General features: G+C 41.1%; 1 protein-coding gene across 1 annotated transcript in view; it reads right to left on the bottom strand.

Moving 5' to 3' along the window:
• Window positions 1-425: 425 nt before the first annotated feature.
• Window positions 426-16,274, bottom strand: part of CRPPA (CDP-L-ribitol pyrophosphorylase A) — a 184,132-nt gene continuing 168,283 nt past the window's right edge. Inside the window, exon 10 of the mRNA XM_034760554.1 lies at window positions 426-3,696. Within this exon, the coding sequence (XP_034616445.1) occupies window positions 3,592-3,696 (105 nt within the window). The 3' untranslated portion in view covers window positions 426-3,591. The remainder of the gene's footprint in view (window positions 3,697-16,274) is intronic.

Raw genomic sequence — 16,274 nt, forward strand, 5'->3', positions numbered from 1 at the left:
CAGATGGCCTGGAAATATAATGAAGATCAGGGTAGAATTTTTTCTACCAAATGACCTAGCAGACCTCAAGTTTTTACTTTATTTTCAATTGTGACAAGCAGGTTTGTTTCACTGTACAGATATTACTATTATTCCATCAACTTTGCAATCATTATAATAATTACTAGGGTCAGATTCTGAAACCCTTATTCACATTAAACAGCATTTTACCCAAGAAATTTCATTGGTTATTACTTGAGGAGTAAGGTGAGTAGGAGTGGCTGAATCTGGTTAGTGTATTATCTCTGTCTAGATTTTCAAAGCAATATGGGTTGCGACTGATTCACTAGTTAAAGTCAAACAGCATGTGTACATATGCCAATTTTTTCATTTGTATAACTATTTGTGAGCTGCTGTGTGTAGATAAAAAACAATCAACCAGTTTCTTAATTTCACCATACCTATTTATTTGTACTTTAGATATTAACATTCATGAAATAGGCACCACTTAGATTTGGTTTATCATTAATTCAATTTTGTTTCATTCATTCCCACAGAAGCTTACTATTTTACCATCTGTCTCAATAGCTTTGCTTTTGTAATTTTTACTTTCTCCATGCTAGTTTACTGTCTGTTTATGGATTGTTTAAAGAGAAACAACAGCAATAATATATTAATAGCACATCAGAGAAACCTGTTATTTTATCCTGCATTTCAATTTAAATAAACATTAAATCTATACTGAGAACCTGAAACTTAATTTACATTGTTTATTTTCTTTGCAGATCCCAAATAGCCCATAGAAAATCGTTTTTCATTATACAAGTTTATTGCATGAGAAATTTTCAATTGCATCAAACCTGTTTAAAATAAATCAGGTAAAATTTACAACTGAATCAGGTAAAAATTACAACTGAATAAAAGCGAGATTGACATAATTGACAATTTTATAATGATAAGTCAGTTTGCTCACTACTGTGCTTGAATTTAAACACAGTGGCTATAATTACTATAGATGTAAAACATAAAGGATTTTTTCTTTGCTTGCTTGTTAGTCCTGGGGAAACACATCATATATTTTGTGTTATAGCCTTTCTACATATTACAGTGAAGAAGCAGCAAAATAAGAAGACACTAGTAATTTAGGTGTTTGCAATCCAATTAATAACTTATATCACGTCTTTTGCAAGCCTGAGAGATGAATTACTGTATCAAACTCAATCTATTACTGTCAGATAAAAGTGAATTTGAAAAGATTATTCATAAGTGAATGCAAATAATGTAAGCTATTGAGTTTCTCATTTGTTTAACTAAACTGCATAGGTATTCTATAGCCATATATGGTGCTAACACAAATGTATTTGTTGTATAATGTCAAAGAAGGACAAATGATTCATATGTGATAATTATAGAGAGGGAAGAGGAGCAAAGGAGAAAACAGCTTATAGCTCTTTTATACAGGTTTCTGTATTGAATGAAAATGTCTGCTCTGGATGAAAAACAAGCAGTCATAACTATTTGTTGTACCTTGTAATGGAGGAAAATTTGGCTCAACATCAGTTTCTTAGCAGGATTTTAAAGCAGAGACACATGTAGTTCATCCCATGTCTCAGAGTACTCATTAGCAGAGTGAACCCAAAGTAGATTCAGATTATTATAAGACCTTATCTAATGCACCAGATTAGATCTTCTGGAGCACTTAAGCCTCAAAAGACTGTGCTTGGGACTTCACATTAGGCCAATCTTCTCTTGCACCAGGTTTATTGCAAGGGCAAAATAAACCCACCATCAAATCATGCTCCGTGGTCAGGACTGCACGTATAGCAAGTGAGCAGAAAGAAGTATGCAGATTTTACCTGCTGAGACATGAAGATTGTATTTAACATTCACCTTCTCTTCTCAACCAAACCTTCTCCCACTCACAGGGGGCCATGCAGGCAGTTGAATTTATTACAGCCTTAAGACTGCAGTAATCTTCTTACCTGGCACAGCTGGGACTCCACGAGGAGAGAGAAGGAAGGCTAGTAGGCAGGGATTGTTTTATTTTTTGTAAACAACTGTGTTGGCTATATCTCAATGGGCTGTTGCGCTGGGGAAGGGAGACATCCAACAGACAGTGATGGATGTTTGGGAGGGCTCTTTTTTATCAAAATTGGGGGCCCCCTTCTTCACAGGTTGTGAGGTTTGCCTAATAGAGAAGGGGAGATCACCACTCTTCCCACCTGAATGCCACTGAGACAGGGAAATCTTTGACGCAACGAGGATCTCCTATCTCCTTTTTCTGGCTGAGACCCTTGAAAAAATTCCCCATATGCCTGTAAGTCAAGGAACAATCTTCTCCCTTCTATGACCTCAGAGTTGCAGTGCAATTCTCCAGCATTATGCCAAGGCCCAATTGCCATGCTGACAGACTTCATCCCTGGGAAGACTGCAGTGACGGGTCAGCAGCAAAATGCATTGCATGGCTGGTTTCAAGGGGACATTTCCCCTTGGAATAGGAGCCATCTCTAAGCCTGGAGATGGTGGGAGGTTCATGGGAGCACATGTGGGGCAGCCACTTATGCGCTGAATATTTCACAAAGTTCTTGTTCCAATTACAATGAAGTCAACAAGAGTTCCTAAGAATGTAATCTAACCTATTCACAAATTGGGGAAACACAGTACCAAAAAAACATGAAGACCGCAGGGGGTTATATGCTGCCAGAAGCAGTAGAGAAATGTTCATGGTAAGCTAGTGGAACACTTGAAAATATTCAATGCAGATAAGTGAAAACTTCTTATTCTACCCTCCTCCCTAAGCCATCTTCATTTAAATGTCAAAACACCCTCCATGCATTAGCAGTTATAATACTGTCTTCCAGATGATGGTGTGACAAACACATATATCAAACAGAAAATCAGAGTGACACAAAAACTGAAGAGGCAGCTCAATTATTTAAGAAGAGAGTCTTTCTTCTGTCTTATTTCTCCACTACCATCAGAATTGATAAGCTTTAAAAATAATTAATTCCCACCACAATGAATTCCTAATTCTGCACTCCCAAGATAGGCTATTACATCTCATATGGTATGTTCAAATGTATTTTTAAAATGTAATCTTCATTCTCTGGGGAATGAGGACCAGATCCTGAAAACACTATCAGGATACTTTCATTAAAGTCAAAGGGACTATGCCTTGTATTAAAATCTAAACCCAATAGTAAATGCAGGATCAACCCCTCAATCATTTTCATGTAAAGAGCACCAGTTGTGCTTTAATATCATATATGTTATCTGGTTGAAAAGAAATTTGTGCTTAGATCAAGTGCTTCGGACATGAAAGGACTAAATAGCATCATTCAGTGGTAGTTTTTGAAATGATTAGTACCTCACATATAATGCTTCAATATAAACACTTCAAAGTATAATACCTGGTGCACCTCATAGCACTTTCTATTTCATTTCCACTTGCATCTCAACACAATGTCAAACTTACAATTTATGCTGATAAAAGATCCTAAAAGCAAACTTTGTAAGTCTAGTGATTTTGTCACAGAGTAAAATGTTTCAAGAACATTGGTAAACACATGATGATAAAGAAATACATCTGATAGCTACAAATGATTTAGTTATTCATGCTACCAACAGCTGACCAATCAGCTCTGGGTTTCTGTCCTTTATTAATGCAGAGATAATGGCAGCAGCAGAATTTATGGTCTCCTGAAGCTTCGGATCATCCTGAAAGAAAAAGGAATAGCCTGTGAGCAATTATGAAAAAAAGTTAATCGCACTTAACACCCATTTTAAAATATGCACAATCAGCTTATGACTTCTGACACAAATTCAAAATGTGTTACATTTACCAGTACAAAAACCTTCCAAAAATGTTGATTGTTTATAAAAGAAAATGTCGTACTAATGTCAGTTCTCCAATCTATACCATAAAAAACATCTGTTGACAGAAATAGAATGTAAACAAAGAGTATGCAACACATTTTATTTGTTTCAGGTTAATGACATGAGATCGCCTCAATTAAGAGATGATCCAAAATGAAACCTTGTTTCCAGACTCCCTCTTCCCAACTTGTGTTTGAAAACTGAACATAACTACAAATTCCGTATGCAGCTTTCCAATAGGCAGAAGCAAAACCCAGAATCCTAATACCCTCACACTTTAGGGTTTGGGAAATCTAATCCAAATTTAGGTCCAAATTAAACAAAGCATTTAAGCACATACTTAACTTTAAGTATATGCTTAAATCCAGTCCTATTCAGCAAAGCACTTAAACATGTGACTTCAATGAGATTTAAACATTGGGGCCTTAGTGATTTGAGTCTATCTTTGTTCAAACAATCAAAGAAGTTAATCTGTTCTTGGTAGGCAAGTATAAAGGCCAAAAAAAGGATGGTACAACATAACTGGCACTCTAGTACGATATGAAGCGCCTTAACAGGCAGTGGAGTTCAGTTTTTCAAAGGGAATTCAGTCTGGCTTCCAAATTTTCCTAATTATATGCAAATAAAAAGCCAAATCTGTATGGACAATTAGTATCTCCACCTGCACACTGATTAGATATCAATGGATATAACCAGCAGTAAGTCATTGGTGGGAGTGATATGCGCGCAGCCAAGGCCAGCCCTAGACCAAATGGCGCCCCAGGCAAGGAGCCATGTTCAGCACCACCCCTCAATTTATTAAACTTTTGAATACCTTATTTTTATTGCATTTATAGCCCGTTTAGTGACTTTGATTCATGATTTGCATGCATGATTTATGCGTACAAGACAATAAATTTGCATGTTAGAATCTGTAAATCTGTATTTATTTATGCCACATATGCCATGCAAATAAAAAAATTGTTTCCTCGAAGCTTGTAAAGAAACTTTTTAGTTTTAAGAATAACTGAAATGTACCAAAATCAAAAAATTTAACCAACATTGAGCGGACCAGTATTAAATAGTGTTACAGTAGTGAAAACAGACAGTATTAGTGAGAGCAAAAGTCTATGTTCTGCAGTCAAAAAGTCAAACATTACATGCAGAGTATGGCAAAAGTAATAAAAATATTTCTTTTATACTGTTTCATAGATAGGGGTTCAGTAGATATCTCTGGCATTAAATATGTCCTTTATTAGTTGCCACTTATGCTCTTCAAGCAAGTCTGAAAGTCTTCAAGTCACTCTCACAATAACACAGTACAATAAGGTTCACAATATCGCAGATGGGCTCTTACTTCTCTTCAGTTTGTTCTTATATCTCACTGACTGACTGGCGATGCCTTGCCCCTTATATACCTGCGAGGGCATGGCTGACAACATTCTAGGAGAATTGAGGAAAATGTAGTTCTCAAAAAGTCTGTAAGGTTCCATGAGATTCCACAAACATCCAGAACATTCTAGGAGGTTAGTGAAAAATGAATCCATATATGGACTACCTGAACATGTTACTTCAAACATTCTATTTTCCCTTTTGTTGCTAACAACAAAAACAGCATTCTGAGCCTGGCACCAGTGAAGCCCGGCATCCCAGGCAGTCGCCTGGGTCACCTGCCCCTAAATCCAGCCCTGTGTGCAGCAGTGGAACAAAAGTCAGATTTCTAAAGAGGATTCAGAAAAGAAGATGCTGAGTCAATGATTATAGATGGCATGTTCAAGAAACCTGAGTTAATGGATAGAGGGAACTGATATAAAGGTGAAGATAGTCAAGTGCTGGCTTTTTAAGGAGACGGAGTACTGCATGGGGAAATGCAGAATGAGTATACAAGTACAGGAGTTAGACGTTAAGAGTAAGAGGCCTTAAAGTCTAATTGGGAGTGAAAGGAAAATGGATATTGGCCAGGGGGGCAGTGGAGAAGCTCACTGTTTTATGCTCATTTTTAAGAAAATGATGAGAACCAGGGAAGAGAGGGAAGTTGGAAGAACTGGAAGAGGGGGTTTAAAGAGAGGACTGAAGTTAGAGAAGGGGTGCTTGGGGTTGTAGTTTTAAGTAGGGCTGTCAAGTGATTAAAAAAAATAATCACGATTAATCATGTGATTAAAAAAATGAATCGCGATTAATTGCACTGTTAAAGAATAATGGAATACTTATTTAAATATTTCTGGATGTTTTCTACATTTGCAGATCTATTGATTTCAATTACCACACAGAATACAAAGTATACAGTGCTCACTTTATATCATTATTTTTATTACAAATATTTGCACAGTAAAAAACAAAAGAAATAGTATTTTTCAATTCAACTAATACAAATAATGTAGTGCAATCTTTTTATCATGAAAGCTGAACTTACACATGTAGAATTATGTACAAAATAAATAATGACTCAAAAATAAAACAGTGTAAAACTTTAGAGCCTACACGACCACTTAGTCCTACTTCTTGTTCAGCCAACTGCTCAGACAAGTTTGTTTACATTTGCAGGAGATAATATTGTCCGCTTCTTGTTTACAATGTCATCTGAAAGTGACAACAGGTGTTCTCATGGCACTGTTGTAACGGGCGCCACAAGATCTTTACGTGCCAGATTCACTAAAATTCATATGTCCCTTCATGCTTCAACCACCATTCCAGAAGACATGCGTCCATGCTGATGATGGGTTCTGCTTGATAATGATCCAAAGCAGTGAAGCCAGATGCATGTTCATTTTCACCATCTGAGTCAGAGGCCATCAGCAAAAAGTTAGTTTTCTTTTTTGATGGTTCATAGAATCACAGAATATGAGAGTTGGAAGGGACGTCAGGAGATCATCTAGTTCAACCCCTTGCTCATGGCAGGACCAATCCCCAGACAGATTTTTGCCCAAGATCCCTAAATGGCCCTCTCAAGGACTGAACTCAGAAGCCTGGGTTTAGCAGGCCAATGCTCAAACCACTGAGCTATTCCCCCCAGGTTGAAGTTCTGTAGTTTCCGCATTGGGGTGTTGCTCTTTTAAGACTTCTGAAAGCATGCTCCTGCTCCATACCTCATCCCTCTCAGATTTTGGAAGGCACTTCACATTCTTAAATCTTGGGTAGCTGCATCTATCTTTAGAAATCTCACATTGGTACCTTCTTTGCATGTTGTCAGATTTGCAGTGAAAGTGTTCTTAAAACGAACAACATGTGCTGGGTCATCATCCGAGATTGCTATAACATGAAATATATGGCAGAATGCGGGTAATACAGAGCAGGAAGCATGCAATTCTCCCCCAAGAAGTTCTGTCACAAATTTAATTAACACATTTTTTTAACGAGCATCATCAGCATGGAAGCATGTCCTCTGGAATGGTGGCCGAAGCACAAAAGGGCATACAAATGTTTAGCATATCTGGCATGTAAATACCTTGCAATGCCAGCTATGAAAGTGCCATGCAAGTGCCTGTTCTCACTTTCAGGTGACATTGTAAATAAGAAGCGGGCAGCATTACGTCCTGTAAATGTAGACAAACTTGTCTTAGCAATTGGCTGAACAAGAAGTGGGACTGAGAGGACCTGTAGGCTCTAAAGTTTTACATTGTTTTGTTTTTTGAGTGCAGTTTATGTAACAAAAAACAATCTACATTTGTAAATTGCACTTTCACAATAAAGAGATTGCACTACAGTACTTGTATGAGGTGAACTGAAAAATACTATTTCTTTTATCATTTTTCATTGCAAATATTTGTAATCAAAAATAATAATATGAAGTGAGCACTATACACTTTGTATTCTGTGTTGCAATTGAAATCAATATATTTGAAACTGTAGAAAAATATCCAAAATATTTAATTAATTTCAATTGGTATTATATTGTTTATCAGTGCAATTAAAAGTGCGATTAATTTTTTAAATTGCGATTAATTTTTTTGAGTTAATCATGTGAGAAACTGCGATTAATCAACAGCCTTAGTTTTGAGATAAGGGAATAAAGCAGAGCTATTCTGTTGCACATTGGCTCATCCCAGGTAAGTCACTTTATCTGCTGCTTATCTGAGATGCACAGTTTACACATGAGCCTTTAGTCATTAGTTTTTAAATATGAATGATTGGGTCAGACTAGAATTTTGTCCTAAAAGTCCATTTTTGAAAACAGTTGTCATGTATAGAGAGAAAACATGGTAATACCTAGATATAGTAACCATTTCATGTATTTTTGATGCCTAGGAGGATTAGTCAATGTTATTTACTAGTAGCCTGCAAAATTCTCTGAGTTAAAAATAACAATCACAGCCAATGAGAACACAGATATTTAATGTTCACTTATGGTTAAATCCTCTACTTCTTACTCAGACAAAACTCCCAATTAGCGCAGGGGAGTTCTGGATAAACAAAGAGTGCAGAATTGGCCTCATGGGGCCTGACTCTCCATTGTCTTTCATTTTATGTAGACATTTACACACTTGTGCAAAGTGGGTGTCAGAAGATGCCATTCTGGTTTTTGCCCACTTTGCACAGGTGTAAATTACAGCACAAGATGCAATGGATGGGGAATCAGGCCCATAGGGCCATACAAACATTTTAATTGTTTTCCAGATTTAGTAACAACACTTCTTGAAATTCAGCAGGAACAAACTCTGGTCTCCATTTTTGTTTAGTTTGTGGTTGCAGTGTGGAGAGGTGCTTCAGAATTACAGACATTACGTTTTCTAAATGGGCTTCCAGCCATATCTGAAGTTGGCCAAATTTGTATACTTTTTTTTTTTTTAAAGGAGAAAAAAAATACACCTGGCCAGGAATACTCTTAATGTTTCTCCTAATAAATCTTTCCACATCCTCTGTTGGTTACTGGATTCTATACATGTTCCTTTGTTGTAATAAATTATTTCAGTTTCTGAACATGAAAGGAAGCGAGAGAGGAAAATTTAGCTTCCACTATTTTAAAGCAAGGGACATAAAGTGACATTGTGAGGTCCAATTTGACAGAAAAATTAGTTTTAATAAAAGCTTTTACCAAATCTACAGCCAACTGAAAGATTTTTATGATCATTTTAAAATTCCAAGGGAAAGATTTGAAAAAGAAAATCCTCTGGGGTACTTGCAACCCACACACTGCAGTAGTGTGCTGTGTAGAGGAAGCTGAAACGAGAACCTGATTAGAAACTGAGTAGTCTATTTTTGTGTGTGTAGAATGAAAGAAATACAAAACATAAATAGCATAAATAATTAAAAGTAATATTGATTTTTAAAATTATTTCACTCTTAATAACCTAAGCTGTAACACAGTTAAGGAAATCTGTTGGTTCCTTTTTAATATGTTTAGCCTAACAATTTCCTTTTAAAATCAATCTTTGAGAACTATTGGAACATTTGGGCTGCCATTCCAGTTCAGACCATCATTCCATCCAGTCTGGTATCCTGTCTTTGACAGTGACCAGCACCAGATGCATTACAAGACTAATGTAATACTCAATATAAGTCTGGGTATATTCTAATATAACTTGTTTTATTTACACACCTATACTAGTTCTGGAATGAGATGCTCAAACAGCATGCAGGACCTTCTTCCAGGAATTTCAGACCGACACCAATGCCTGGTACCCAGGGAGAAACTCTGCCTCAAGAATAGACTCTAATCAGAGTCCAAGGCAGACAAACTCTCCTGCTGTTTGCACAGCTCCCACTTTCTCTATACAGAAACTCAAATAGCTCAAAACTAACAACACAGTATGCTTTCCCAAAAGTCAAAACTAGCTTGCACACGAAGAATCAGTACTGTGGTATCTGACTGTCATATCTCCAGGAATAATCCTTTCTATTGCTCTTCCCTGGGCCTTTTCTATTTCTGCTATAACTTTTTTATAGTTACAGTGGTTAACTTTTTGGTAGCCAACGCTGAATATGGTATTCATAACATTGACTTGTGGAATCATAGGATTGGAAAGGACCTCGAGAGGTCATCTAGTCCAGTCCTCTGCACTCATGGCAGGACTAAGTGTTATCAAGACCATCCCTGACAGGTGTTTGTCTAGCCTGCTCTTAAAAATCTTCAATGATGGAGATTCCACAACCTCCCTAGGCAATTTATTCCAGTGCTTAACCACCCTGACAGGAAGATTTTCCTAATGTCCCTTGCTGCAATTTAAGCCCATTGCTTCTTCTCCTATCCTCAGAGGTTAAGGAGAACAATTTTTCTTCCTTGTATTTGTATTATGTATTTTGTATTATGTATTTATTATGTATCTGTATGATGTATTTTCTCACTCCTCCTTGTATTTGTATTATGTATTTAAAAACAGTTATCATGTCTCCTCTCAGTCTTCTCTTCTCCAGACTAAACAAACCCAATTTTTTTAGTCTTCCCTCACAGATCATGTTTTCTAGACCTTTAATCATTTTTGTTGCTCTTCTCTGGACTTTCTCCAATAAGTCTACATCTTTCCTAAAATGTGGCGCCCAGTACTGTATACAATGCTCCAGTTGAGGCCTAATCAGCATGGAGTAGAGCAGAAGAATTACTTCTTGTATCTTGCTTACAACACTCATGCTATTACATCCCACAATGATGTTTGCTTTTTGCAACAGTGTTATACGGTTGGCTCATATTCAGCTTGTGATCCACTATAACCCCCCGATTCCTTTCTGCAGTATTCCTTCCTTTTGTATGTGCAACTGATTGTTCCTTCCCAAGTGAAGGAATGGTAATGTTATGGTAATAATGGTAATGTTATCTTTTCAGTGTTCTGCTCTATCTTTTCCTGAATGTAGCCTGATGATTTCATTGCTTTTCAGACCTTTGGTGTTTACTGAGCTGAAATTTGCATTGAGCGATAATGATACCTAACTTTTCCCCAAGTAGCTACAGTTAATTTGAAATACATCATTGTTTACTCAGAACACAAACTAGAATTCAAACTACAAAAAAATGAAAAGTTTAAGAGCTCTCCTAATTTAGAGAGGAGCTAGTAAGTGAACATATGAAACCCCATAGGTATATCTTGAGAACTCCCAAGTTTCTGACACTTGCAGTGTCATTCTTGGAATTAGTGCTGAATAAAATGGGTAGTGCATCCACAGAGGCCTCAGTAAGGATGCCAGGATCAATCTAATTTACCACCCTAGTCCCATCCTACAGGCCCGCAAGCATCCTTTGTATTAGTGGTACAATCTTTCAAAAATCTCATTACTGGTTACAGAAAGCCAAATAATCAAGTAGAGCTAGGGCTTCACCTGGCTAGTTGCTTGAGAAGTTTAGATACAATGTAAACCATGGCACAGAATAGGATGTAAGAACAAAACGCTCAATAGAGATCTTGTATGCAGTCCTCAATAGTTATCTCACATTATTGCCCACCCACTGTTCAGTTCGATACATTTAGAGGATAAAATGTTCTGTAGTATCCTACTCATTCAATGCTTGTAGATTAAGCAAGACTAGTTCTTTTACTTAACAAAAGTTTTCAAAGTCTGATTCATAGGCAGAAATACCTTTATGAATTAATATGATTAACTTTCCCCAGGCTCAGCTGGCATAACCCAAAAACCTCTTGTCTTATTCACTGTCTACTCACAGTGGCAGATTAGTCACTGGGCAAACGGGGCCTGTGCCCAAGGGCCCCAGACGACTGGGGGACCCCCCGGAAAAAATCTGCCACCGCTGTAAGGCCAGAGCCCCGGCCACCGGGGCAAGGGAAGCCCACATGCCCTGAACCTGCTCTGCGGCAGCAACTGCCAGATGGGGGAAGCCCCCGCCCAGTGGTCCCCAAGGCTGTCCCCAGCAGAAGCTACGGGACAGGGACCCCATCCCTGGCAGAAGCCGTGGAGCGGCAGGGCAAGCCCCTCCCCTCAATGGCCTCCAACCCCATCCTTGGCAGTAGCCGCAGGGCAGCAGGGAAAACCCCCATGCCCAACCCACTCTCTGACAGAAGTGCCAGGCAAGCGGGGCGGGAGAAACCTCAGCATCCCAACCCTGGTCCCCTGCAGAACCGCGGGGAGTGGCAGAGGAAGCCCCAGCACCTGGATTCCTGTGCAGCATTGGGACTGGAGGAGCTCTCACTCTCCACTGCAGCCTCAGGGTTGTGGTGTGGGGACAGAGCTTCTCCAGTCTTGGGGCTGCAGTGGACGGGGGGTGGGCAGAAAGGAGCAAAAGGGGTTGCAGCGCTGCAGTGGGAGAGAGAACCTGGGTGGAACAGGGTCAGCCCCGGGGAAAGGGCAGAAAGGGATGGGGCTGTGGGTTCGGCCACAGGCAGAAGGGGCAAAATAGGGGCAGAGCTGCAGGCGGAAGAGGTGGGGAGGGGCCCCCACTTGAGCTGGTCCAGGGACCCAGGAAACCTTAATCCGCCTCTGTCCTACTCATTTTATCCAGTTGATTTAAGTGAGTCTCATAAACACTCTTTTCTTTGCCATTAATAAAAGGATTTTTTGATTGTTGAAATGGATGACTAACTACATTTATATACCAAGAACAAAACTTTTATCACTTTATTTTTTAGTACATTGAAAAAGAAAGTACTTAAAACATTGCCAACTTTATAAATCATAAATCCATATAACAAAACGTTGATTCCAAAATAATATCCACTTTCTGTCCATTGTTAAATAGTAAAAAATTCCAAACATATAATGATTGTTATTCACTTTCATAATCAGGGCCGGCTCTAGGGTTTTGGCCGCCCCAAGCAGCCAAAAAAAAAGCCGCGATCACGATCTGCAGCGGCAATTCGGCAGGAGGTCCTTTGCTCCCAGCGGGAGTGAGGGACCGTCCGCCGAATTGCCGCCGAATACCTGGACGTGCCGCCCCTCTCAGGAGTGGCCGCCCCAAGCACCTGCTTGCCAGGCTGGTGCCTGGAGCCGTCCCTGTTCATAATGCACATGATGTAGAGTTGTTAGGTTTAAGAGTTTTTTCCGGTCTACAGGATGAGGCCAGTAAGGGGTACAGGAGCAGAGTTAAAAGCAGTGTTTGGAACGTGCAATGAGATATTTCACCCCTGTGCATTTATTTAAAAAACTGGGAGGATATTATAAAATGTATTGACATTCTCTTAACTGTTTATTCCCATACTTTAACATGTTTAGGTCTTTTTTTTTTTAACTGGAATTGATATACATATATTTTTTTACTGCTTGATATACATATATTTCATCTGAATATTAACTAGCTTAATTTAAAGCATAGCTTGAGAAATTTATCTGACACCCATAAACCTGAGGACTAGGCCTGCTATCCCGGGTGAAAAATATAGGGTTACCATATCTCATAAATAAAAAAAGAGGACCCTCCACGGGCCCTGGCCTCGCCCATTTCCCCACCCCTAGTCCCGCCCCAACTCCGCCCCTTCCTGCCCTAACTCCGCCCCCTCCTCCCTCCCACTCCCAGCCAGGGGGAAAGGGCTGCCCCAGCGCTACCGGCTTCAGGGTTTGCTGGGCAGCCCCCAGACCCTGCACCCCCAGCAAGTGCTTCCCCAGCGCAGCTGGAGCCCGGGAGGGGAAGCGCCCAGCCGGGGGCGCAGGGTCTGGGGGCTGCCCAGCAAACCGTGAAGCCGGTAGCGCTCGGGCTTTGGGCAGCCCCTATGCCTCCAGACCCTGCGCCCCCAGCCGGGCACTTCCCCGCCTGGGCTCCAGCGGCGCAGGGTCCACAGGCATGGGGGCTGCCCGAAGCCGGTAGCACTCGGGCAGCCCGGCTCTTAAACAGAGCCGAAGAGTCGGGGAGGAGCAGAGACGCCATTTTCCCGGACATGTTCGGCTTTTTGGCAATTCCCCCCGGACGGGGGTTTGACTGCCGAAAAGCCGGACATGTCCGGGAAAAAGAGGACGTATGGTAACCCTAAAAATATCCATGCAGGTATCCTCCCTGTCTCTTAAAACCACAGACCTTTTAATGTGACAGAGGTTCTTCAATTTCATTGCATCACGACCCCCTTTGGCCAACAAAGTTACTACATGATCCCAGGAGGGAGGGGGTTGCAGCCCAAGCCCAGCTGCTTCGAGTGGGGGTGGAGGGGACCGCAGCCGGAGCCCTGCCGCTCCGAGTGTGTGTGTGGGGGAGGGGGCCGCAGCCCAAGCCCCGCTGACCTGAGTGGGGTTGGAGCTCAAGCTTCAGCTTCAGCCCTGGATCCCAGTATGTCTAATGCTGGCCCTGGAGACCCCATTAAAATGGGGTCGCATCTCACTCTGGAGTTTGAGAACCACTGGCCTACCTCCTCCTTCAGATGCTTCCATGCTACATTTTTATTCATGCCACTTGCCTAAGGACCTACTGAGAAATGACATTTCAGACATGATACCTATACAATTGTTTACCTCAATAAGAAGATATCTAAGCAGATAATTTAGAGAGAAAAGAAAATTTTCACTGAACATCTTTAGTTTTCCTTTCAAATAATAAACAACAAATTAATGTAGCATTCGGGTTCAAATATAAAGTACAATCTAGTAGGATCAGAACACAAATAGTACACAGGAGATAGGCTGCAGTCAATAAACTTTCAGTCCAATTGGGTCAGGGTCAGCTCTAGGTTTTTTGCTGCCACAAGCAAAAAATGTTTTGGCAGCCCCCCACCCCAGCCCTGGGCTCTTCCGCTCTCCCACACCCCCCAAACTGCACCCTCCTGCCGCCCTAGCCCTGGGTCACTGGTAACTCGCTCCCAGGGCGGGTCATTCAGCAGGAATTTTGGATGTGCACAGAACACAGACAGGATTGGTTCCCATATGGTTACAGAACTGCAGTAAAGTGGAACAATTTTCAGCTTGTGTGACTGGAGGATATCTGGATGCATATTATAAGACTGTCCTACATAAATGAGAAAAAGTTGAGGTGCCTTTATTATTCTTTTGTTCCATTCTTTGTTTCTATGGGGAATGCACTATCATGGTCTTCCTTTTAAACAAATAAAACTAAAACTTAAAAAAGCAATGGCTGTTGAAAATAGCAATTCCAGTCCTAATAACCACTGGGAAGCATTTCTTGCTCAATTTATTTTATGTTTTCTACAGCAAGTTACAGTGGATCAGTATATTTGATTTGAGAGAAATGAAGTAACAGCTGCCCAAATTGAGCTTGAGCACTCCTGAATTTTGAGGGTGTTCAAATCTGGAAGGCAGGTGCTAGATTCCCTTTCTGAATATTAGCTATATCTGGAAAGGAAAAGTCAATTTCTGCTTCCATGGCTCAGAAGTGAAAATCCTCCTAAGTGCCTGGTACTGTATCTAAAGCTGCCCAGGTCCAGAGCCTCCCCTCCCTTACTTTTCATTTTAAATTCTAGTGGGATCCACATACCTCCCTTGCTAAGCTTCAGATAGAGAGGTGCACCGTCCATTTAGTCCCCCAAATTCTTTCTTTGGGGGAGAGCCCAGGGCTGGGGCGGCAGGAGGTGTGGGTGGGGGGGAGAAGAGCCCAGGGCTGGGGCAGCAGGGGAGTGCAGGTGGGGGCCAGAGCTGGGGCAGCAGGGGGTGTGGGCGGGGGAAAGTACAGGGCTGGGGCAATACAGGGGTGCGGGGGGAGCCCAGGGCAGGGGGTGGGAGGGTGCCACAAAAAACCTAGAGCTGGCTCTGTTCCTACCATTCACAGCAAGCTGCAGATTTTAGTTCCATACTCCTTCCCCCACCCTTTCCTGTTGCTAGTGGCCAAGGGAATGCTGGGAAATTAGTTCTTTCCCTGCTCCAGGGCTGGCTCTATAGGCAGGGAGCTAAACAAGGAACTACAGCTCCCAGGGCCCCAGGGTTCTCAGCTCCCATGCTGGATTCTTGCGCCCCTTGCAAATCTGCCGCCCCAAGCAACTGCTTGCTTTGCTGGTGCCTAGAGCCGGCCCTGAATCAAGTACTTCTTCACTTCCACACTAACGTTAGATCATTATTCACTATATCATAACTTGATACTTATTCTTACACTAACTACAGGTATTGTCTGTCATGAAGGGCCGGCTCCAGGGTTTTGGCCGCCCCAAGCCGTGATCTGTGGCGGCAATTCGGCGGAAGGTCTTTCACTCCGAGCGGGAGTGAGGGACCGTCCGCCGAATTGCCACCGAATAGCTGGACCTGCCTTCCCTCTCCGGAGTGGCCGCCCCAACCACCTGCTTGCCAAGATGGTGCCTGGAGCCGGCCCTGCTGTCATGAGTAACTGGAAAGCCATCGACTTTTGAACTTATTGACTGTTTACAAAGTAGCAGAAAATAAAACTAAGCAGTACAATAATTCCATTTGCTGATTCTTGGAAGCTTCTAGAGTTGATGGTAATACAAGAGAAAATATTGTTCAACCCCAAAGCTTCAATACTGCTTATCCTGGCAAGGTCTATGTGACTTCCCTGCCCTCATTCTTTTCACATCTCTCTAGTTTTTGTAAAAGCATTGTTATAGTAATTACTTTAAAAAACAGTTCTATGGCAAACAAAACAAAACACACCTTCCACAACAACAACAAAGGAG

Source organism: Trachemys scripta, chromosome 2, assembly GCF_013100865.1.
Source record: "Trachemys scripta elegans isolate TJP31775 chromosome 2, CAS_Tse_1.0, whole genome shotgun sequence".
In the NCBI taxonomy this organism is placed as follows: Eukaryota; Metazoa; Chordata; order Testudines; family Emydidae; genus Trachemys; species Trachemys scripta.